The following is a 26,020-nucleotide window of genomic DNA, read 5'->3' on the forward strand; positions in this document are numbered from 1 at the left end:
ACCTTGTGTCCCTTTCTGGGAGAAAGGCAGCATAGAAATGAAATGACTGACAACTGACTGACTGACTGACTGACTGACTGACTGACTGACTGAATAAATAAAGTCAGTAGGCAGAAATATAGAGGGGAAAATGCTGATCCCCCAAATCTGATAAACTGAGAAGCACTGCTATAAAAGAGGCAAACCTCTATCGCAATAGTCATTATGTGACCTCTAGCAGAGCAAAACTTCCAGTGACATCTCCACCTCTTCCCTTGTCCAGGCTTGTACCTTCTGATATTTAAACGTATTGATTTAGTGCTAATGCTCCAGAGAGAGTATTTTTTAAAGAATTTTAAAAAAAGGATGACACAGGTACAGGGCATCAGTGTATTGGTGTGCAAGTGATACATTGACAACCACAGTCATGAAGGCCGCCCCATACATCTCCCCTTCACCCCATGGGCCCAATGTTGTGTATATTGTAATTACATCCATTAGAGTTGTCGCATTTTCATTTTCTTTCTTTCTTTTCTTTTTACTTTGCTGCAGCCCCACACTAGAGCTGGGATGCTTATATGCAGGCATGAGGATGCACATTTTCCCAGCTTCTTTTTGCTCTGGAGTGAGACTACATTTCAGTTTCCATCCATTTTTGAGGCATGTGTCATATAAATGCCCAGCTTTCAAAGTAGGTGGAAGCCACTTTATTTTGCCTGTCTGCTTCACCCCTAATATTTCTTGGCACCATTAAGCAGAATAAGCCATCCCCACTCTTGTTTGTTCTGCAGTGGCACAAAGGACGGAACTGCATTGGGGACATTTCCCTTAGTAGAGGCTTATTTGTTACTGGAGTAGAAAATTATCCAACAATATTAGGTCATCGTGCAAATTATTTTCTCGACATATTATGGTTCCAGATGCTGTTTTCCTTCACGTTTTATGTCTGTTTCTTTCTTGTCATTGTGCTTGCATTGTTTTCACTTGGAAAGAACAATAGTAATATTTTTAGGACACATAAAATATTTTGGTTACATCTTTTGCAGAAAAAGAAGTCTGTTAGAAATTCAAAACAAACATTCCACCTCATGTGAACATGGACCTCTGTGTGTTTGTGTACTGTGCAATACCTGTCACAAACACTTTACAGATGTGGGACATTTTTATCCCTTAAATGTACTGGAATTCTCACGATCAAAAAATAAACAGAAGTCACTCAGTGCAGTATTTTTATACATCTGGTTAAGAGGCTTAATAAAATTTCACAATTTCACAAATGATTGGTGAGGATAGTTATTTATTAGTTCCCCACCTATTTTTTGGCATAGTTTCTAAAATGCTATCCTTCTAATGCCACGAGACTGGTCTTCGCAAAATGTACTTCTGGACTGCTGACATAGAATTCTATTTTGGGATTTCCTTGAAAGTTGATTTGCTTATTCAGCCATATTTTTTCAGAGGAGTGAAGCATGAGGTCTACAGCAACCTGTTAATTTGATCTTCATTCTACTGCACAGTATAGACCTGGGTAAAATGAGGTTTTGGAGAGAACAAGACTTCCAAGTGGTGTCTTGAAAGCTTGCCTGGTGACAGTGCTTCTAGGAACCCTATACTACTGGATCTAGCTACCCTTTAAATTTCCCGTAATGTTCCAGAATTAGGACAGGGCCAGATATGTGAGAAATCAAAAGGGTGGGTGGACTCAGCCATGAAGTTGGGTCTTTTGAGGTCATGTCAGCTTTTGAGTTATGGTGACTCTATGAATGAGAGACTTCTAAGACACCTTGCTATTATCATGCAGTGTTACGATTCTGCAGGCAACTGTACTGTGGCCTTTTCCTTTTCCTACAGTCTCTCACTTTGCCAAGCATTATTGCATTTCTTAATGAGACATGCCATCTCATAATCTGTTCAAAGTAGAATAACCTCAATGTAGTCATTTTGGCTTCTAGTAAAACAAACAAAACAAAACAACTCCCCCCCCCCCAAAAAAAAAACCCAGAAAAATGGGTGTCTAGATTCAGAGGCTGGACAGATGGGGGAAAGGGATGCACAGAGGCCTCCCTTTTCTCCTCTGGATCATTGTCACAGCAACTGCATGAGCGCAACAATGATCTGCTTCAAAAAGGAGCTGTGAAATGCAGCTCCTTTCCGTGTCGCTGCCAAGGTGCCATTAGTGTCCTGGAGCAGCATGGTGATGTCTCTTGTGCACTGTGCCATTTGGATGTGGCACACAAGGCACATCATTGGCACGTACACCATGTGAATGCACATGCCCCAAAATGGTGCCTGGAAAGCATGGAGCGTGCGGACGCTCTGCTCTCCTGAGCCCTAATTTCGGCCCCAGGCTACCACAAAGCGGTGATCTGTACTGGGCCTACTTTTCAATGGTTGTCCCTGCCAGATCACAATGTTCCTTGCAGCTCTCCAACAGATTCTCATACTGGTAATGAAGTAGAAAATAAAATTTTATGTCTGAATGGTCCTTCCCCAGTGACTTTGACTGCTCCAGATTTTTGACATGTTGAAAGTACAGTACAGACCCATTCATATTCCTGTTACTCTTAACATGGGCTTCATTGTTCATGGTCAATGAGATTTTTTGTTTGTTTGCCTGGTCGGTAATTTAAGTGATGAGCTTTGTTTTGCTTGTTGATTCTTGATGTCATAGATGGACACTGATGCTGCACAGCAAGTTACAGACTCCCCCCCCCCCCCAAAAAAAAATCAGTTTCTTTGCTAGAAGATGATCTCTGTCATAACATTAAATTAAAGCTGCCATTTGAAGTCTCCTTAATCCCATAGTGAGAAAAAAATGACAGGAAGGTTTCAAGTAAGAACTGGAGATTGATTCAGATACTTTTATGCTTAAGAGACCAATCCGTTCTCATAATAATCTCCTTTTCTCTTTGTGATGTGCATAAAAGGTGCCCATAATATTTAAAAGCATGTTTCTCTTTTGGAGATTTAAATCTCATTTAGATTACATTTCATTATTTAAAAGGTAGACTGGTTGGCTATACATATGATAGGTAAAGGCAGATTCTGTGAAAGAAGTATTAACATAAAAGTTAGAATTTTTTATAAATTAAACAAATCATTTTCTTGTTAGCTACCAGCTGGTGAATTGTACTGCTTTGTAAATCCAGACCAGTGGGGCCACTTCTACTGTTAGGAAGAGTTTGGCAGCCAACTCAGAATGTAGATTCTGGGATTAGATTAACCATAAAATATATTATGATTGGGAATGAACAGACAGGGAAGGAGAGATGTGCCTGTGGGATTTTATATGTTATATGTGTCCAGGTACTAAGTTGTGACTGGATGAGAATCTAGTGAGCAGACAGGTGTAGACCATGGTAATGAGCTAAGTAGACCAGGTGATTGTATTAACTAATTAGAAAGGTATAATTGCCTGGTGGATCTACTGGGTTTTGGGAGCATTCATTGAATCTTGCTCTCCATGCTGCTGTATCATATTGTTTTGCTTCAGTTTTTTGAGGCTTCTATTAAGTAAAGTTTTTGTTAAATTTCCTCAAACCTCTGCTGTCATTTTTTGCTATTATACTCACACCCCAACAATATGCCCAGGTAAACTGGCCAACTTTGGGTATATGAGTACCTGAACTGCAGGATTCTATGAGCTGGATTAATAGGTGCCATATACTAACCCATCTCAGGCAGGAAAATATTCCAGCTCTGTGAAGCCAGTGTGGTATATGATTTGAGTGTTGGACTAGGACTCTGAAAAACAAGGGTTTGAATCACCTCTCAGTCATAGAAACCCACTGGGTGGGCAAGTCACTTTCTCAACCTCAGAGAAAGGCAATGGACAGCCACCTCTGAACAAATCTTGCCAAGAAAATCCTGGGGTAGGTTTATCTTAGGGTCACCATAAAACATACAGCAACAACCAACCAGTTATGCAAACATTTTATTGATAAATCTTCCTTGCCTTGTTTGAAGAACTGAAGTGGTATATAAGAGTTTCTTTTTAAAGCTTGGGAAATTATTATGGGGTCTTCAGTTCCTAACATTGCCCTACTAGCATGGCCTATCTAAAAAAAGAAAGTAGCTTTTTCTAAGTGCTACATCTTTTATTTCTTCCAAAAGGCACAAATTTACTTCAACAGATCTTCTTTTTGCAGAACACGGCAGGTATATTGCTTCCTTCAGAGGATTTAAGGAAATTGTTTTCAGCTTTGTAGCAACTGAGTAAAACTAAGTATGAATTTTGTTACAGGGATGAACACAATGGAAACTATAAAGCTAAAGCATTATGTGTGCAATGCTGACCTAACTGACTGCAGGGGGAGAAGCAGAGATGGAAAGTGCTTTGTAGGATATCATAGCCAGCTAACATGCTGAGTTGGCATGGGGTGAAGAGGCCACTATAGACTTCACCATCTCTCACAGATTTTGAAACTGGTTATGAACAACACTTGCTGAAGAAAGCCACAGTGCAGCTTGTTCTATTCTCTCTTTCTTTTGTTTAGAGTTGTGTGAAGAATGTCATATTTATGTGGTTTAAGTGTGCCAGATTACATTTATTTATGTAACTACAGAGAAAATTCATATTTTAGATAGCATTGTAAGGAGGAGAAAAAAAATCACACATGGAGTGAAATCTTTCCTATATCCACAATGTCCTTCTGAGTATAGTAGAGGTGAAGGGAGCATGGTTCTTTGTCCTTCCTTCCTATTCCTTTTAAATAATAGTTTAGGTAACTGCCACTATAAGCAATATGAAGGGGAAATATTTAAGCAGAGATAATATACTTTTTCCTCTGTGTTGAGGCATCTTCAGGTACTGGGAGGAATTTTGATCCTGAGCATCCAAAGGCTGGCCTTCGTCTCCCCAGTTGTAACCTTTCTTGATACTCCACCTTCAACACTGGATATATGCATTTCAGAAAGTAGACCAAGGAGCAAAACAGACTGGCAGTAAGTGCCTGGTTGGGGACAGCATCTGAGTGTGGCATTTGGATGCTGCATGCTCTGACCCTGCCTCCATGCTGCCAGGAAGCCACATGGCTAACCATGTGTGTGGTGGCTTTATGGCATTTTGGCGGTGCTGCCAAAATGCCAAAAAGCCATGGTGGCAGCAAGGGCACCTTATTTCTACCCCCAAAAGGAGTGACATTTTCCATGGGGGGGGGGGACTGGATCTGGGCTGCAATGTGCAGTTGCTGTGGCCCTGATCTGGCAATTAAAGTGGCCAAGTAGAGTCACCCCTTTACAGTTGTGTGTTTCAGCCCCAAGCCTACAGAGGTTTATGCTATAACTTCTTCTGCACAGGAAATCGTGCCTTATGAAGAAAGTCTTAGGCATCTGGGTATGTTTAGCCTGGAAAAGAGATGGATAAGGGGTGATATAATAGCCCTGTTTAAATCTTTGAAGGGATGTCATATTGAGGGAGCAAGCTTGTTTTCTGCTACTCCAGAGAACAGGACCCAGAAGAATGGATGCAAGCTATAGGAAAAGAGATTCCACCTAAACATTAGGAGGAACCTCCTGTCAGTAAGGGTTGTTCAGCAATGGAACACATTTCCTCAGAGAATGGTGGAGTCTTTAAACAGAGGCTGGATGCCAATCTGTTGAGTATACTTTGATTGAGAGTTCCTGCATGGCAGGGGGTTGGACTAGATGGTCCTTGTGGTCTCTTCCAACACTATGATTCTATGATTCACACTGGCTTGTTGTTCTAGTGTTTATTTGTTATTAAATTGACTTTGACTTATGGTAAGGGTAGGAATAAAAGACCTCCATGAGCACAAGTCATGAACAGCCTTGCTCAAGTTTTTAAAACCTGGGGCCATTGAATCAATCTAGCTTTACTGTGATCTTCTATGTCCCTACTGTTTTTGTTCTTATTGAGCATTATCACCATTTCTCTCATCTCATGATATGTCCAAAGACTCCAAGGATGGGAACCTTCCATAAGAAGGAACAAGAAGAAAGACTTCATAGTTGAAATGCTGCTGGCTACTCCCAACTAAAGCAGACCCATCAAATCAATTGTTGAGTAGTGAATCAACACATTGATTAAATGACTCTACTCTTGTTAGGATTAACTTCCCATGACTCCTTGCAGAAGTCCTAACTGGCAATTTAGATATTAAAAAGTAATAAGAAGAAATGGGATGCAAATGTAGGAGCATTGCAAACAGATCACTGCAAGCACACTGTAAACCTAAACCACAAATGGTGTACCAGAAATGCATTGTCCTTAATGCAAATAAATAATAAACTTATAGTTAAGATAAATCTACTAATAGAATTAGTATTCATAAGGTTCATTGTCAAATGAACTTTGCTACGCAAGATTAGTTTCCCACAAAATGAAGGGTTTAGGTATGTTGCTCAAGGCACTAATTTGCCCTAAAGATTGACAATAAGACTTTCTATTTGTAATTAATTTATTTAAGTTGAAAACACTCTACTAATCTTTATTGCAGATTCAGTGTTAATTAATCCTGGTAATACACCAAGCTGATTCAAGTTTTCACAGATGGAAATCTACAACCCTCAAATTTATCAAGACCAAATTGTGTGGATCAAAACAATTCCGGGGGGGGGGGGGAGGGGGGAGGGTCAGTTTTTTTTATCAGGGGTGCAGAAGCCTCCAACATTGTGAAAGTACCCTCCATACCCTTAGAGGTCAATTTGGGGCATTTAGGAACAAAATTCATTTTAGGGGGGAAATCATTTTTTAACCTCAGAAATGATCCTGTGGGCCACATGGGGCCCATGGCCGCACATTGCCCATGTCTGATATATGAGATGGGAAGACTTTGAGATTTTAAAAAAATGGAAATATGCAAGATAGTAATATCCATAAATCTACTAACTATTCAGGGCATTGATGTACTACAATGATTCCCAAACTCTGGTCCTCTTGGTGTTTTGGACTTCAGCTCCCACAAACCCCAACTATCTTGGCCAATGGTCTGGGATTCTGGAACCTGTTTACTCTCATCATTAATAAGGAATCTACTTACTTGTCATGGCCAGCCACGAGGAGGACTCGGAAGACGACGAGGAGGACTTGGCTCCTCAGGTGCATGAGGAACCTGAGGCTGTGCCCAGTTCTGCCCTGCCAGGTACCAGCTCTGCTCTCCCAGCCCCAGTGGATTTGGCTTAGCCAGACCATAGCTCTGTGGGATCTCCTCCAGTGGAGCCTGGGGCTCAGCAGCCCAGCTTTGCCCCAGAAGAAGTGCCAGACTTTGGGAGACATAGGCCCTTTACAGATGGGCACCCTAGCACGTACTCCATACATACTAGGATTGCCCAGGGGTGTCTCTTTCAGACGCCCCCAACCCTAGTACGTACAGGGTACATACAAAATGGCAGCACCCATTCTACATGGGTGCCGCCATTAGGACATCATGGCTGTACCGCCTCCAAACAGAGCAGTGCGGATGTGATGTCCTGGTGCTGCAGAAGGGTGCCTACGGTGCCCTTTCCATGGTACCATTTTGGAGCTCCTTCTGGGTTTTGTGTCGCTGGCACAGCCTTTACATGGCTGTGCCAGCAACACAAAGGAGAAAGGGGCCAAGTGGCCCCTTTCTCCTTTTCCCCACCATGTTGGGGTGTCCTTGGGGCATGGAAAAGTGGCGAATTGGGGCCTCAGGGCTGCAGCTGTGGCAGCTGAGGCCCCGATCCGTTGGGGAAAGGGGCGGGTACAGGCTGCCCCAAAGGGGCAGTCTCTAAACCGCCTTAGAGCAGCAGAGCAATGAGGTTCCTCCCTTTAGCCAGAGAAGATCAGAAAGGGTGTGCCTTTGCCATTTCAAGAGGCTTGCAGAGAAACACTCATTAGGCAAGCAGCAGCTAGGTTAAGGGAGTTAGATATAAGTCACGTGGGAGACACTGAACTATTGTCAGAGACTATCTGTTCTATTAAGCAACACTGCTGGACCTGACTTGTAGACTCTGGACTGCCTTGGAATCCTTGACCTCGGACCGGAAACTTGACCAACCCTCTGGTACCCTTGACCTCGGACTGGACTGGTATTGTGGCTCTCTGTAATCCTGAACCTTGGACTGGCTAGTGGCTTATTCTATTGGACAACGTTTGTGCTCTGAGGAGGAATTGCTGCTGGCAGCTTGGCATCTTTATCTCATATCAGCCATGTGAGTATCTGTGTTGGAAGCATTCCCGGACATTATTGTTACCTCACCTGATAATGTGGAAAGCAATTAAAAAAAAGTACTTTGACATCATATGTGCAAGCCTACATAAAATGGCAACCTGGACCTTGATTTAGCAGTCAAATGTACATTTTAGAAGTACAAACAATAAGAAATGATTGTGAGGGACCATTTTGAAAATACTGGAATGGATGATTTTATTGCCCAAATATCATTTTAATGTCTTCATAGTATTATCACTACAACTGATACTGCTGATAGCACTGCAATTTCTATTGAACTCCAACAGTGTAGTGCAACAGGAATTTCAGATAATATGTACAGGTTACAAATTTGGGTTGCTGTTTTTAAATCTATGTTAATTGCTACACTTATTCATTGAAGTTAGTTAAGGGAATGCATAATTTCAATGCCTTAAAGGCCCTTTTATATTTTCCAGCCCCCTGTGAGCAATAAAATTACCCACATTTTGTAGGCCATTCCAAAGCAATATTAGAAACAACAGGATTCTGTGTGTGTTATATTGAATAGAAACATGACACTTGCTAACATAGGAATTAAAAAGAACTGAAAGAAGCAAAGGACATTTTTACAGAGGAGAGAATGCAAGCATTTTAGTCTGAATTCATGTTTATTATATTATTATTATTATTATTATTATTATTTATTCATTAGATTTATATCCCACCTTTCTTCCAAAATGGGATCCAATAATTACAGTAATTAGAATAACTTAAAAAGGATACAACTAAAACATTAATTAGAAAAGTTAGAAAAAATTAAATAATACTAGTATTAAAACTTAGTTAAAAACACAGCATTGTGTTTTTATAAAATATTCTATATTACCTTTTAAGGTAAAACCTGGTCAAGGATGAAATATAAAATATAAAATAAAGTTCACAAAAACAGCAGGATAGCATAGGTCATGGGAAATTCTTTTTAAAAAGAATGAATGACAAGCTGAAGCCAATAAATGAGAAGTGGTAGGATGATGATGTTAGTTTACGCTCACATCACCATAACCATTCCTCAGTTATGGAAAAAGTGTCTTCCCCGGTTCTGCCAGTAAAAAAACTCTGATTTATAAAATAGACATCTGTGCCATTCTTTTAAAAGTAAGTTGAGAACATCTAAGCCTTTGAGAACCATTTTTTAAAAATGTTATTACAGTTATTACAAGATCTAGACTTAAGATCATGCAGTTATTACAAAATCCAGACCCTACAATAAACCAAGTATGTCCATCTCACATCTATCAAACATATCAGGTTGATGCACTTGAGACATAAGTAGTTTATTTGGAATGCATTTCTACAGCATATGTTCTGAGGCAGAATCCTGAACATATGGTGTGGAAATGCATTCCAAATAAACTATTTATGTCTCAAGCACATCAACCTGATATGTTTGATAGATGTGAGATGGACATACTTGGTTGATCTTAAGTCTGGATTGTGAAATAATTGCATGGTTGGATGCATACATCTTTTTCTCCCTCCTTCTCCCTACTGCAATAATATCTGTTATTGCAAAATGTATCATCCAGTGCTTCAATTAATAGGAAGAGTATCTTCTATACATGTTGTAATCCCCCCTGGAACCTATCTCTTTGAAAGTATATATGGGCATGGTTGAGCTAAAAGGGGGGTGGGGTGGGGAAATGAATGCCCTTCCAACCAGGAGCCACAACTTGCCTTAAACTATTCGTGAAGAAGAATTTCGTTGGACAATGAAACCTCTTTTCACATCTCTTTGGACTCACTTAAAGAATAAGCTGCTCACTTTGAATTTTTTTATATTTTCAAATCTTATATTAGTGCATGAGCCCTACTGTCAAAAATTATGGATTGGTACAAAGTTTGTTTGTTTGAATTATAATAACTTTATTATGGCCAATTGGCCAGCACAATTACAAAATTCCAGTTTAAAACACAACATAGGTTCATGTACAGGCAGATTGGAGAGTATAAACAAATGACGGTCTATGAAAAGTAAGGATAAAAAGCAAGGATAGGACTGCATGATCAGGCAAACACACAACAATGAGTAGGCTGCCATCACCTCGCAAACAACTCTATCATATTGTGTAATAGAGCACCACATTCAAGACATATAAGTTCAAATTTATTTCTCATTTTTCTCCCCAAATAGGATTCAAGGTGGCTTGATTCCTATGGCTGAATGTGATCTTATGCAAAATCTATACCTCAGTAATTTGAAAATAGGTAGTGACCTTGCAGTTCTAATTGTCTTATGTTTATTTTATGATGCTGAATTTGGTGCCCAGTTCTCAGTTGCACTTGCATCAAATTGTTTCATGAATAGCTTAGATAGTTTATTTCACCCTACTCCAACATTTAAGAATGATAATACCCAATATCACATAACTCCATTAGGAGAAGATTCTCCTTTTCCAAATATATAATCATCTGGGGCTTTTTTTTTGGTGGTAGCTTTTTTGTTCTTTCTTTTCTCCCTTTTGTCCCAAATTGATCAAAGTGCAATGACTTGTAGAACATAGTCAAGGGAAGTGTAGTGGACTGTTCACCATTCCTTTCAAAAAGTCTTGTAGAAATTCTTTCCACAGCTTCTTTAAATCAGAGTAGCTTTTATTTGAGCTTTAGTTTGTCAGCAATGTTTTGGCACAAATCTTCAGCCATACTATGGACTAGCATTTTAAAAAACCCTAATCATTGTTGGATTTTCCTTCATGGACCCGTCTTTATCCTGAGTCCAAGAAATGAGTTTTCACCACATCAACTTCATTAGAGCAGAGGTGGGCAAAAGCATGAAATGGCAGGAAAGAGTTTTCCTCCCCAGACTTCACTATGGGCTACACGCCACAAGTCCCAAACACCTCAGTTTTCTCCTGCAGTTCCTCTCAAAATGGATCCAGGAAGTCACCATTTTGAGAACTGCAGAGGGGAACAGAGTTATTTGGGGAGTAGTATGAGGTTTGAGAGGGCTTGTGTTTTCATGTGTTTGTGAGACTTTCTGCCTGAAGAAGAAGAGCCCTCCCTCTAGTCCATCTGCCTTGGTCCAGGCATCAGAGGGAGAGAAGAACCACTGGACTTCATCCCTTTCCCCACCACCATTCTCTTCTCCTTTTGTGTCATGTCTTTTAGATTGTAAGCCTGAGGGCAGGGAAATGTCTTATTAAAAATAATAATTGTAAGCTGTTCTGATAGCCATTAGGGCTGAAGGGCAGGATATAAATACCATAATAAATAAAAAATGGTGTGGGGACAAAAGTTTCCCCAAAATCACATTGATCATTATTATTTTTTAAGTGGAAGAACTGGTATAGGGTTTCAAGGGGCCACAAAACTGGAGTCCAGATGTGTGAAGAATGTTGGTTGCACTTTGCCCACACTTGCATTACAGCTTTATCCATGTACTTATCTAGTCTGATACTATGTTGTCCTCAAAGATGTGGCTGATAGAGCTTTCAGACATAACTCCTTTTTCTCTCCATCTGTCCAAGTGCTTTTCTAAAGTGGAGGGAATATTACAAATGGCACGCAGTGCCCCCATTGTTAGGATAACATTAATGTCGTGGGATTCCCCCCACCATGCTTTTCTATCTGGCTTTTGCACACAGAGCTTGATCAAACACTACCATAATGCTCTACAAATGTATTTCTCTTTCAGTCAGCTCAGTCTGGGTTATAGCTTCTGAAACAATTGACAGCTTAGTTGGTGGTACTCTGATTATGGGAAAGGAAGTAATGCCATCCTCTGAAAAGTTAACAGGGTCTCTAGCACAACATGTAAAACTTTCCCACTATCAAATATTCTAGTCCTCTGTTTTCAACAGTACTGTGAACATCTAAAGCCAACAGCTCTCACTTACCATATATGAAACTTCATGTTCATACTTCATAACGTCTTTGACTATTAAAGGATGAGGTCCAACTCATTCCCCAGAATGATAAATAAATACTATGGAACACTTCTGTTAAATTGTTCTTTGCTTGTTTGGGGAGGTTGTAGGGATCATATTGCAAGCATATGTTTGATAATGGAACACAATGAAGAATTTCAGAAGGAATTCAACCTGTGCTTTATAGATTACAGAAAGGCCTTTGACTGTGTGACTCAAGAAATTAAAGCTTGCTCTAAAAGAAATAGGAGTACAACAACATTTCATTGTCCTGATGCATAACTAATATTCTGGATAAGAGGCAACTGCCAGGGAACAATATGGAGGAAAAGAGTGGTTTCCAATCGGCAAAGGGGGGGAGGGTCAGACAAATCATGCTATCTGTATAATTTATATGCAGAATATATGATATGGAAAGTGGGATTACACTAAGAGGAGGTAGGTGTGAAGATTTGGGGAAGGTACAACAACAATCTAAGATATTGACTATTTATGAAAGCTAAGGCAGAAAGCGCCAAATCAGGGTTATAGGTCAATATTAAGGAGACAAAAAGAAAAAGAAAAAAAGGATCACTGATGAGTTACATAGATCCAATCCACACTGGAGAAATAATCTACTTTGACACTGGTTTAACTGCCCTGGATCAATGCTAGGGAATTCTGCAATTCTGTAATTTTGTGAGATATTTAGCCTTCTCTGTCAGAAAATCAGAAGATGAAACCTTGTATAGGCAGACCTAGAGGAACTAGATAATATCCTCAAATGTAAAAAAAAAAAAAAATAATAATCATGAAATACAAAAGTCAGAATCATCCATGCCATAGTATTTCCAATTTCTACATATAGTTGTGAAAGCTGGACAGTGATGGAAGCTCTCACTGGAAGTGAAGATAGATAAACGGAGGCTATCATACTTTGGACATACAGTGGACCCTTGTTATACACTGGGGTTTGGTTCCAAGATCCACTGTGTGCAACAAAATCCATGTATGCTCAAGTCCCGTTAAATATAATGACATAGCAAAATGGTGTCCCTTATAAAAAATGGAAAATCAAGGTTTGATATTTGAAATTTATACTTTTTTGAACATTTTCAAACTGTGTATGCTTGAACCCATGTATAAAATATCTGTGTATAAGAAGGGCTGACTGTACTATGAGACAACATGGCTCATGGAGGGTGGGGAACACAATAATGCTTGGTTTTTCATACACATGTATTTGGTATCTCACACTTCTTTCTGCAATTTCAGGCTAATAGAACTGGGAGCCAACTTCATCATAATAAATTATACATAAGACAAGAGATAGCTGCAAACTTACCACCCTTTTTCTAATTACTAAGATATAGATCTTGCAAAAAAAAAATCTATCTTATTCACCAAACTCAGTACCAAGCTCAGCCCTTCCTCATGCGCCATATACAGCACACTGGAAAAATAAAATGTGCATGAAACAGTGGACACTGACATGCAAACTGTCAGAGTGTCAAGGGTAATAATAATAATAACTTTATTACGGCCATTTGGCCAGCACAATAGAGTGTCAAGGGTTAAAACACAGCACACAGGGAAATGCTTGATGTGTGTGTGTTTGACCATGAGCATTCAGCAGAAGGACAAGGTTGATTAGCACAGCTGATGCGTATTGGCTGAAGGACACTTTGGTGTCTAAGTGCACGTAGCCATGGATGATGAAACAATGTGTCTGGATTACACAGGGGACACATGACATGGTTACACACCTGAACTCACTGGGTTTGGGAGACCACATGGTCTGGAGTCTATATAAACCCAGGGGTTTAAAGTGATAGCTTGTGGGATTGTAGTAGGAGTTGGTTTGGAGTTTTGGAGATCTGTATTTGTATTATAGCAGTGTGAATAAAGAGCACTTCGGGAGACTTGGCTTCTCTGGTGGTTTATCAGTAGAAGCCTTGCATCGGTTTGCTGAGTGTCCCCGGAGGTTCCTGCATTGCTTCAGTTCCTGGAAGACATCCAGCTGCTGTTATCTCAACTGCCTTTGGAACCACGGTTCTGCTTCTAAAATTGCTAGCTCTGCTCAAAGGTCTGATTTAACCACAGGACTCGTTTGAGTTGCTGACAGTGGGTGTTGGACCCCAGCGGTTGTGCCGACACAAATATAATAATAATAATAATAATAATAATAATAATAATAATAATAATAGTTTATTTATATCCTGCCCCTTGAGGTCAATCGGGGCAGCTAACAACGATAAAATACAATACATTGTAGATCAAAATTCTCTCCCCCCCTTAAAAATTATTAAATCAATTATAATTAAAACCAACTAATTAAACAACATTAACACATACACATTATTACAAGACAAAAACAAAACAGAACAAAACAAATAAAACAGTAAACTACAGTAGCATTTCCAAGGAGGACCTTGGGGACTCTCATAAGAACAGGGTTCCTGAGGCCAGGGTTATCTATCCCGGAAAGGCCTGCTGGAAGAGATCCATCTTGACAGCCTTTTTAAAGCTGTGTAAAGATGTCAATTGACGGATCTCGTCCGGCAGGTCGTTCCACAATCTGGGGGCGACAACAGAAAAAGCCCTCTGGGAGGTAGCCGAAAACCTAGCTCTTTGAGGCTACAGCAAATTCCACCCAGAGGACCGGAGTGTGCGGGGAGGATTATATGGGAGGAGGCGGTCCCTGAGATGGTTTGGACCCAAGCCATTTAGGGCTTTAAAGGTGATAACCAACACCTTGTACTGGCCCCAGAAACTAATAGGCAGCCAGTAAACCACTAAAATGAACACCATGGAAAAACAATGCACATGAAAATCTTCTAGTTAGTGGGGAAGATGCATAGAATAGGTAAAAGGTATAAATAATTGCATGCATGGGGGGGGGGGGGCAGGCACAAATATCCATACCTAAAAAACCTCAAACAAACAAACAAACAAACAACAAAGAAAATGTATGTAGGAATTAAAGAAATGCAATGAAGTTAAGACTGGAGCTGCATCCACACTTCAGGAACAATCTGGTTTGACACCACTTTAACTGCTGTGACTTAATGCTATGGAATGTGCAGCCAAAGAGACATTGACTTCTCTACCCCCTCTCCCCACACATTTCCTCCCCCCCCCCCCCCCCCCGATTTGAGTGCTGGTCTGGAGTGAATTAGTATCAGCTAGACAAGTAGCAGTTAATGAAATGGAGGAGGGACAGCTAAATTCACAACATAGAGACATATTGTGCCCCAGCCCCCATATTTACTATATATTGCTGGGAAAAGTGGAAAAGTAGCCAAGGGGCAGTTGATACCAGTGGCATCCTTGAGGCTCAATAGCATCTGGTTTGAGGCTTAGTCTCCATTGGCCTCTCTCAGTTCAGTAGTAATCAAAACATGAAACGGTTCATCAGCTAAAATAAAAAAAAGAAATACTAAGATGGTTAAAAGGTCTACTGGATGCTGCTGCTGGCACTATTGCTGCAATCCTCTTTTTCAGATTATAGCAAGGAAGAGCCTTCCTTCCTTTCCCAAGGGCCAGTGGAAAATAATGAACTTGTTCCAGCGATACAAATGGCCATTAATTATAAAGTCACATAAGTACAATCATAGGCTACACATGGCATCCACTAAACTGTGAAGATTACAGCAGAATAATGCAAAACATTACAGTGGGCAAATGAGCACTGGCTTGCTTTGGATCGATGAAAACTACCAGGAATTGCTTGTTTCTGTGCCGTAATAGTTGCTGATATAACGTACTGTTAAAAAAAGGAGGCACTGGAGAACTGAAGCAAACAATTACAATGGAGCTGCTCCAAACCTCCTCAGAAATTGTGACCAGTTTATCAGGGTTTCTTCTGTGATATTTTGATGCTTTATTTGTGTATTTAGTTGATCTGTCATACACACATGTACACTTTTCTATCTTCCTCTCTGGGTAAATGCTTACAAGGCAACCTACAGATCAAAAGCACAGAGCCAATATATTTTAAAAATGAACAATTAATATTGCAGTGGCAAGGTGTATCCTTGTTGTATTCCATTGAAGGCCACTGCAGTTCAACAGAAACTATAACACATACACACACACACAACACCCTATAATAAGATGAAGAAAAAGGCAAGTACAGGTACAGCAGTTATACTGACAATCCTTTAAAATTAACAATTAAGAACTTTAAAAATCTCTAATGAAATAGCTATTTAATTTCCTGGGGGCTACAGAATAACACTACCGTATATAAGGTTGATTATCTACCTATAATTGCCACACTATATTCTGTGGTGTAATGTTGCTGTAGAATGAAGACAAATTTAAAGACAAAGCCAGCAAAAACATTATTTTCAATAAAATGCTGAGTTTAAGACCTGCTTGAATATCACTAGTGGGTCCACCTTGAAAAGACCTTGGAACTCAGCTATTCAGTCAAATAAAACAAAATAGCGAAGGGGTCATAGATACCTCCTGGGGGAGTGAAACCCACAGATATGGAGCCTCAAGAAAACAAATCATCTCCCAGCAGAATATTTATTTTTAGTTCTTCTGGAGGGTAGAAATGTAGAAGGGTCACTGCGCTGGAAGGGACATATGATTTCCCATCCACTTCTAGTTCTTTTTTTCAGTTGGCAGTTGGTCTTTAAGGGCCATGGGTGGGAGAAAATATGGTATATAAAGGTACAAGGGCAGATATAATATGGTCCTTTCAGTGACAGAAATAGTTGTATTTACAAAAAATCTGGCCAGAACAGATATGAGGATACACACACACACACCATGCAATTATCTCAGTCTGGCAAAGGCAAACTTGATTAATCCTCTGTCATCCCACTTTTACAGCTATTTTTAAAATGTCCCAGTTTCTCTCTTGTCCTCCCACTTTCCCCCTTGAGCCTCAGCTTACTTCAGTTGATAAAAGCTGAGTTCAAAGTGTAAAAATAGCTTGCACTCAAATAACTCAGCAGGAATGAGAGCAGCAGAGTCTGGCCCAGCCTCCTCACGCATGTCTCCTAATGTGGACTCCTTCAGCTAGGGTATGAAAACCTGGGAATGGGAAGGGCAGCTATGAAAGAACTGGACAAGATACTGAAGAGCAAAAACATACAACTAAGCACTAAAGTCAGAATTGATCAGGCCACTGTAGTCTCAGTTACCATGTATGAATGTAAGTGTTGGACAGTGAAGGAAGCAGACAGAAAAAAATCAACTCAATCAAAATGTGGTGCTGGACAAAAGTACTTAGAATACCATGGACAGCCAAGAAGACAAACAAACAGTCCTTGAACAGATCAGACCAGATCTCTCCTGGGAAGCTAAGGTAATCAAGTTGAGACTATCATGCTTCAGCCACATAATGAGAAGGCATGGATCACTAGAAAAAAAACAATAATACTAGAAAAGGTAGAGGGTGGAAGAAAGAGAGGAAGACCACGGATCAGACAGATAGGCTCAATCAGGGGGGTTATGGGCAAAGGCCTGCAGGATCTGGGCAAGGCAGTGGAGGATAGGGATTCTTGGAGATGTCTCATCCACAGGGTCACCATCTGTCAGAGTTGACTCAAAGGCAGCTAACAATGACAACAATGAAAACCTGACAAACGTCTGCTACTTCTTGAGGCAGACTTTCCCACTGTCAAGCAGTGCTTTCTATTAGAACATTACCATGAGGTTTAGCATTGCAATTTCCACCTATTGGTTCCAAGTCTGCATATTTATACATACCACAAAAGTGTACCAGGAGACTGATCCATCTTGCTTTAGCATTCCTGCCCATCTATTTTTGCAGAATATCTTTTTAAAATCATTCAAAATGGATCAAACTAATTTGATGAACCAGGCGTGGGGTGAGCATTCAAAATGAATGCCACCTAGAAGATCGGTTCTATGGGCTGTTGATTGAAAGAATCTTTCTTTCAGAGAGATACATCCACTAATAGTCATATACATGCTTCTTTATAATAATGCAAATAACAGAATACAAAAACTAGAAAGTTGTAAGTTATGCCTAGGCCTTCCCTGAAAGATCAGCCAACTTATCCAGTGACTAAACCAGCTAATGAAAATATTTTTGGACAAGAACATAATGTACAAACACCATTAACCACATTTGTCATCCATCAAACCATGCAAAAAGTGTGTGCTCTCCAAGGAGCAAGTTTACCATTTGGCCAAACATTCTCTTAGGTTTACAAATGCACAGTAATCAGGCTTTTGTGGGAGAGAATCAACAGTCATTAGCATTTCATTGTGATCTCTGCTGAGGCTAAGTTTCTCACATTATTATCAGAGTGTACACAGGGCTTCCTATGTTTGGAACATTCTGTATTTCCAACCCAAAGCTATTAAACAGCCCACAGCATCGCTCTTAGTGGCATGATTGTTCAGAGTCATTTTGACTCTTCCATTTCTTCCCCAGTCTGTCTGCGAAAATAAGCAATGTAATATTTTTTTCTGCTCTTTTGGTGATTATGTAAATGCACCTGATCTTGACAGAGAGGCTCAAATCTATATTTCTGTATTTCTTCTGATGTGTAGTTTTGTGAATAGGTGCTGACAGGACTATTTTCCTAGATCCATTTTCATGTATTTATATACATACTTGGAAATGACAGCAACCCATCTCATTCGCTGCATTGGGCATGTGTATTGTTTAATCTACAAAATGTAAGGCTGTGTGATGCTGCCAGAGAGGGAAAAAATCTGAGGGATCATCAGGTGGCATTTTCCATTCACCTTCTGTAAAAACAAGGGGCTAAAAGTGACCTGGCGTTCACACCAGGCACTGAATAAAGCAGAAGGAAAGGCAGAAATTATTTTTGACTACTTTAATGAACAATTAAAAACAGGTTACCTTCCACAAAAAATGCTTTGGTTATTTTTGTACTACCCATCAATTTTTGAAAGATAAAAGGTACTAATCTGAACTGAACTTAGGTAGAAATATATGTCCAAGTTAAGTTAAAACATGCAAAGGGATATGTGATGGAAACAGTTTTTAACAGATTTATTTCAATTCCAAACAAATAAACAAAAGAAAAAAAAAAGGGGGGGAATAGTGCTCTATAACCAGTATTCTGATATATCCATTTATATTTAATATCTCATTTTTTATATAGGTGGTAGATAAGTATATCTATTAGAAATGACAACACTCTTTGGGAAAGGCATCCCTCTAAATCAGCTGTTTAATTATAAATTTGCCTGAAAAACAATTCCAGACTCCGCCATCACTTGAAATGGAAATGCATATTACTTTGGGCCAGTCCTACCATTAGACAAAGGAAGACAGCAACTGTGGACTCCAGCTGTTGGAGGGCAAAGTTGTATATCCACAAGGTCTATCCTGGGACTCTTAAACTAACCATGTTCCTCAGGTTCAATGTAAGATAGTTAACTGCTGGTCCAAATGGCTTCTGTAAATGGAGAGACTTCCGGTGTGGGAGGCAACGGAGAAGGACGCGGGGGAGAGAATCTCTCCACCCTAACCTTCACAACAGCGGTTCTGGATGGAACGGGGCCACTATCTACCCGTCCATATTCTTCTTGGGATGGAAGAATAACCTGGCAACCCAAAGGGGGGTCCAAAGAAAGTCTAACAAGACAAGAACTTTGGCCGCAGGGTTGTGGTCTCCCGCTGTTGCATCCGCATTTTGCTACGGAGGTGCTGCCTTCCACGCTAAAAAGAGTTTCAACGATAAAGCTAAAGTAAGCGTTTATAATTTACATTTGGACTATCTACTTGAATATTCCTAAAGTATCCATGGTGAAAGAAATAGCTAACAAAAGAAATAAAAAGAATTACAGGACTTTACTTAAGTTTTGGTGAGGACCCCTTGTTTTCATCTGCCTCTGTAGCGCTGGACTACAATTCCCAGAAACCTTTGCGGACTGCATTGCCCATAAGGGAGACTTAATTCAGAAAGAAATAGCCAACGAAAGAAATAAAAAGAATTACAGGACTTTATTTAAGTTTTGGTGAGGACCCCTTGTCTTCATCTGCCTCTAAGATTTATCATCTCTGATATTGGAAACACCAGAGTGGAAAGAGCAGCCTGGGAAGCGCTGGACTACAATTCCCAGAAACCTTTGCGGACTGCATTGCCCATAAGGGAGACTTAATTCAGAAAGAAATAGCCAACGAAAGAAATAAAAAGAATTACAGGACTTTATTTAAGTTTTGGTGAGGACCCCTTGTCTTCATCTGCCTCTAAGATTTATCATCTCTGATATTGGAAACACCAGAGTGGAAAGAGCAGCCTGGGAAGCGCTGGACTACAATTCCCAGAAACCTTTGCGGACTGCATTGCCCTTAAGGGAGAACCAACTTGGAAAGAGAATTTGCGCATGCTCAGGGGAGTTTAAATCAGGGGTGAATGTTTGAGAAACTAAGCGGAGACGGATAAAACAGAGTGTGGAGAGGAGAGAGACGCGCAAGCGGCATTTGCAAGGTGTGGGCATAGTTGGGGTAAGCCAAAGTGAGAAGAAATTATTGGAAAGGACATTCACAAGCTTTAAGAGGAGAGGCTTGGGGAAGAGACTAAGAAAATTGGGCTGACCTGCATAAAGTTGATAAGACAACCATATAAAGAGCTAAAAGAAAAGTGTTTGGAGCTGTAGTGAGGGAAAAGACAAGGAAGAAGAGTGATATACATTGGGACATACTTTACCTTAATATATATAAGAAAACATATGGAAACAAGAGAATCAAAGAGAAGAAAAGAAAGAGTAAGAGATTGTTACTTTGTTTAAATTTATATGTATTCTTTTTTCTCTCTCCCCCTACATAATAGAACATTGAATAAGAATAACTATAATTGTGAGGTTCAGCTGATCCAAAATCTAAAAACAATATCCCTTGACTACCTGATAGTCTGAGTGAACTTATAGGTGTGTGTGGGTTTCTTCCTTTCTTTCCTTTTTCTTTTCTTTTTTTTTTCCCTCTCTTTCTCTCTCTTTCTTTCTTTCTCTCTCTCTTCTCTTTTCCATTTCCCTTTTCTCTCTCCTTTTATCGTTAAACTTTTCAATTTGACCTTTCTCCTTCCTTTAAAGTAATACTGTAGTTGTATAAAAATAATAATAGGTGTCAACGGTTTTTTAAATAAGAGGAACTTAATTGGAAAAAATTTAAATAGATAAAAATATTCTTGTTCTATACATAATCCTGGTGTACAAAGAAAGGTGAAATGGCTGTGTAAGACATAAGAAAGTTGGTTATTATATAGAAGTATTTTCTGGTTTATTGGTTAATGAATGTTAATATATTTGTATATCCAATTGATGCTGAGTTAATTTAACTGTAAACATTGAGCAGGAGGAACAACAAATAAGAACAGAAAAAATGGCAAAAATAAGCAAAGGGACAACACAATCTCAACTACTGCTTACGACACAAAGAAGAGGATCTATGGAAGATTCCATTAAGATAATTGACCCAAACATTCGAATATTAGATGAAATAAGGAAACTACAACAAGAAATGAAGGAAGCAAGGATGGAAACTAAAGAGGACATTAGGACTGCATGTGCTGAACTAAGAGAGGAAATAAAGGACACTCGAGCGGAAATCAGAAAAGACGTTAAAAAAGAACTAGAAATCATAGGGAAAAAAATGGATAAGTTAACAACTGATCTCAATAAAACACAGAAAGAAGTTGAACAAATAAAAGAAAGAACTAATATACTAGAAAAGTCCTCCAAAGAATTAAACAAACAACAAGAAGAACAAATACGCATGGAATGGAATAATGAATTAAGATACCGGGAAAAATGTATTAAATTAAGAGGACTAACAGAAAAAAGTAAAGAAGATTTGTACGAGAGACTTATTCCGGCTTTGGCAAGATATGTTGACATAACTCCGGAGGAAATGGAAATGGAAATAGACAAAATGTTTCGGATAAATTCTCCTCAAAATAAAGACAGAAACGTTTCAAGGGATGTTGCGATATGTTTTGCTAGAACTAAAGTAAGAGATAGATTTATTCAACAAAGCTATGAAAATAAGCTTTGGATAGAAGATATGGAGATAAAGATCTTTAAAGACATACCACCACAAATCATGATGAACAGACGGAAATATAAACCCTTGACACATCTTTTGAAAAATATTAATATTGATTTCAAATGGGATAGAATTGAAGGACTATCTTTTTTTTACCAGCAAAGAAGATACAAAATAGATACGATAGATAAAGCCAATGAAATAGAGATGAAGTTAAGAAAAGACTACAAAGAGAATGGAGGAAAAAGAGATTACCCAACAAAGGAATGGAGAGCTAGTAAAAATAATGGTACAAACAAGGAAAAGACAGTTAAAGAATTAGAAAGATTTGATCCATTGGAAAGAACAGAAACAGAAACAGATCTTCTTAACTGGAACTAAGAATAAAAAACAGAAAGTTTTTGATTTTTTTTCTTTCCTTTTTTCTCTCCTTACACTTAATTATAAGCTATATAGAAATTTACATAAAAAATAAATAAATAAAAAAGAAAACTTTTTCTTTACAAAAGGGGTGGAAGGGGTGGAACAACAAAAACAACAACAATAAAAAACAACAAAAACATTTTATTAAACAATAAGCAAATAATCAAGCAAAATGTCAACTAAAATATTATCTTGGAACGTAAAAGGAATAAATTCCAAATATAAAAGGAATATAATCTTTCACCAACTAGAAAAAACAAAAAGTGACATCATATGCATTCAAGAAACCAAAATCAAAAAGGAAGAAGTAAAATATTTAAGAAACCCAAAATTAGGCGCATGCTATGCATCAACAGCAAATAAGAAGAAAAAAGGAGTAGCGCTATATGTTAATAAGAAATACGAATCTAAAGAAATATTTTGTGACATTAATGGAACTTATATAGCAGTAGAAATAAGACTGAGGAATCTTATATTTTTAGCAATAGGAATCTATGCACCACATGAGAACAAAGAGATCTATTTCACCAATTTATATAAGAAGATCCAGGAACTTAAATATGATAACATCCTGCTATTGGGAGATTTTAACGCGGTTATAAATCCTAAAATTGATAGAAAAGCTAATACAGGAAGAAATATAAAAAAAACGCAAGGGAAACTGCCAAAGATCTTCTTTCAAATGATGGACGAGGTAGGTTTAGTTGATGTGTGGAGGCATAAATATGGTCAAACAAGAGAATATACTTTCTTTTCGGAAGTGCACAATGCTTTCTCAAGGATAGACCTATTTTTAGCAACCAAAAATTTACTCCCGCTGATACAAACAATGGAAATTCTTACAAAGCCCATCTCTGATCACAATCCCATAGAAATAAAAATTCAAGAACGAAAAATAGATTTTTCTTGGCGATTGAACACTGATTTATTAAATAATGAAAAAGTAATAACTAGAGTGAAAGAAGAATTAAAATGGTATTTTAAGGAAAATACATTAGACAATCTCCCAATGAAGACGATATGGGATGCGAGTAAAGCAGTGGTGAGGGGAATTTTAATGAAAATAAATATAGAACAAAGAAAGAAAAATAAACAGGAAGAATTAGAGTTACAAAGTAGACTTCAAAGAAAGGAAAGAGAATGGAAGGAGAAAGGAGATAAAAAACTGAAACTGGAAGTACAGATCTTACAGGAAAAAGTTAAAGCAATGACAATTAAAGAGATCTCCGCAAAAATGAAAATGATAAGACAGAAGAATTTCGAAAGTGGAAACAAAGCAGGAAAACTATTGGCACAAAAAATAAAAAAGCATAAAGAGAAGAAAATAATTAATGAAATAAGATATAATGACAAATATTACACAACACAAAGTGAGATTATAGAAAAATTTGTAAAATATTATGAAGAGTTATATGATGACAAGATAGAAATAGAAAATAAAGAGAATAAAATTGAAGCATATTTGAAGAAGCAAAATATTAAGTCAATTAAAGAGATACAAAAGCAGAATCTAAACAAAGAATTTTCCAGTAATGAAATAATAGAAGCCATTCAGAAACAGAAACTAGGAAAAGCACCAGGACCTGATGGTTTATCCTCATTATATTATAAAAAATTTAAAGAAGAACTTGTGGAACCACTTAAAAATACATTTAATGAAATTAAGACTTATGGTATACCAGATACATGGAGAGAAGCTTTAATAATAGTCATCCCTAAGGGAGAGAAAGATCTTGTTGAAATAAAAAATTACAGACCTATTTCATTAACAAATGTTGATTATAAAATTTTTACAGCAATAGTGGCAGAACGTCTTAAGAAAATTTTGAATGATTATATACATCATGATCAAAATGGATTCCTGCCGAGAAGACAAGGCTATAGTAATATAAGGACACTTATTAACATTTTGGAATATTATGAACAACATAATGAAAAAAAATTAGCTTGTATATCACTGGACGCGGAAAAAGCCTTTGATCGGGTGGATTGGGAATTTCTATTTCAAGTTATTCAAAAAATCAATATGGGTGAAGATTTCTTAAAGTGGATAGGTGCAATTTATAAAGACCAAAAAGCAAAATTATTAATCAATGAAGAGAAATCCAAATGTTTTAGTATTAAAAGGGGTACAAGGCAGGGGTGCCCCTTGTCCCCTTTACTCTTTATCCTATTGATTGAAGTTTTGGCCAATAGAATTAGGGAGGAGAAAGGAATTGAAGGGGTTAAAATCAAAAACTTTGTTTATAAACTAAAAATTTTTGCAGACGATATTATTGTTTTTCTAAATGATCCTTTGGAAAGCATTGATATATTAAATCAAGTCGTAAATGAGTTTGGATCTTTAGCAGGATTTAAAATAAATTCGGAAAAAACTATGATACTCTGTAAGAACATGCGCAAGGAAGAAGAAAAACAACTAAGGGAAAGATCAGGATTTGGTATAAAGACTAAGATTAAATATCTAGGAATCTATTTTTCCAACAGAAATATCGAATTGTTTCAAAACAACTATGTAAAAATATGGGAAGAGATAAAAAAAGATTTAAGAAAATGGTCGAAATATAACTTATCTTTTTTAGGAAGAATTGACCTGATCAAAATGAATGTATTGCCAAGGTTGATGTACCTATTTTCTAACATTCCAATTATGACTAATGATAAATACTTTGATATATGGCAAAGAGAATTAACAAGATTTCTATGGCAGGGTAAGAAAACAAGAATAAAATGGAAATTGCTAACAGAAGATAAATTAAAAGGGGGGTGTAATTTACCAAACCTTAGATTATATTATTATGCTGTTTGTTTAAAGTGGCTAGAAGAGTGGTGTACTTTAAAAAATGATGCCTTGTTGAATATAGAAGGTTATGCTTTGAATATGGGTATACATGCATATTTATGGTATAATACACCTAAGAAGGATAGCATATTTAATCAACACATCATCAGAAGAGCAATACTTAAAGTTTGGTTAAAAATTAAACATCAATTTTATAATAGTATTCCCTCCTGGGTATCATTACAGGAAGCATATTATAGCAGAACTAAAAGCAAGGATCATGCATGGTTAAGATATGCAGATATAATAACTAAAGACACTACGGGGAAATATACCATGAAATCAATGGAAGAAATTAGCAAGAGAAGTAACATACAGGATTGGTTTTTATATACCCAACTAAGAAATCGCTTTATGGAGGATAATAAATCACCAGGATTGACTACAATAGGTAATGAAATAGATGAGATCATAATGGATAAGCAGGGAAAACATATATCTAAATATTATAAAGTGCTAAAACAAAGAGATTTAGAAAATGAAACCATTAAACATTGTATGGTAAGGTGGGCGCAGGACATTAAGAGCACAATTACTCTGGAAGAATGGGAAAAGGCTTGGAAAGAAACAAATAAATTTACTTTGTGCCAAAACTACAAAGAAAATTATATCAAAATGATGCATAGATGGTACCTTTCTCCAGACTTGATTAACCATATATATAAAACAGGAAATAATAATTGTTGGAAGTGTGGGAAACCAGAAGGGAGTTTAATACATATGTGGTGGTTATGTGTGAAAGCAAAGGATTTTT

At 38.0% G+C, this 26,020-nt stretch overlaps 2 protein-coding genes across 6 annotated transcripts in view; one reads left to right on the top strand and one right to left on the bottom strand.

Annotated features, from left to right (window-relative positions):
* CNTN5 (contactin 5) overlaps positions 1–26,020 on the bottom strand; it is a 934,652-nt gene that overhangs the window by 561,565 nt on the left and 347,067 nt on the right. The window lies entirely within an intron of this gene.
* Positions 19,733–22,531, top strand: LOC149320023 (uncharacterized). The gene is made up of 2 exons (XM_089512783.1): positions 19,733–20,725; positions 21,312–22,531. The coding sequence occupies exons 1-2, from the start codon at positions 20,690–20,692 to the stop codon at positions 22,380–22,382; spliced, it is 1,107 nt and encodes a 368-aa protein (XP_089368909.1). The 5' UTR covers positions 19,733–20,689; the 3' UTR covers positions 22,383–22,531.

Source organism: Sceloporus occidentalis, unplaced genomic scaffold (genome assembly GCF_023333645.1).
Source record: "Sceloporus occidentalis isolate IW3139 unplaced genomic scaffold, rSceOcc1.0.p SCAF_2, whole genome shotgun sequence".
NCBI lineage: Eukaryota > Metazoa > Chordata > Lepidosauria > Squamata > Phrynosomatidae > Sceloporus > Sceloporus occidentalis.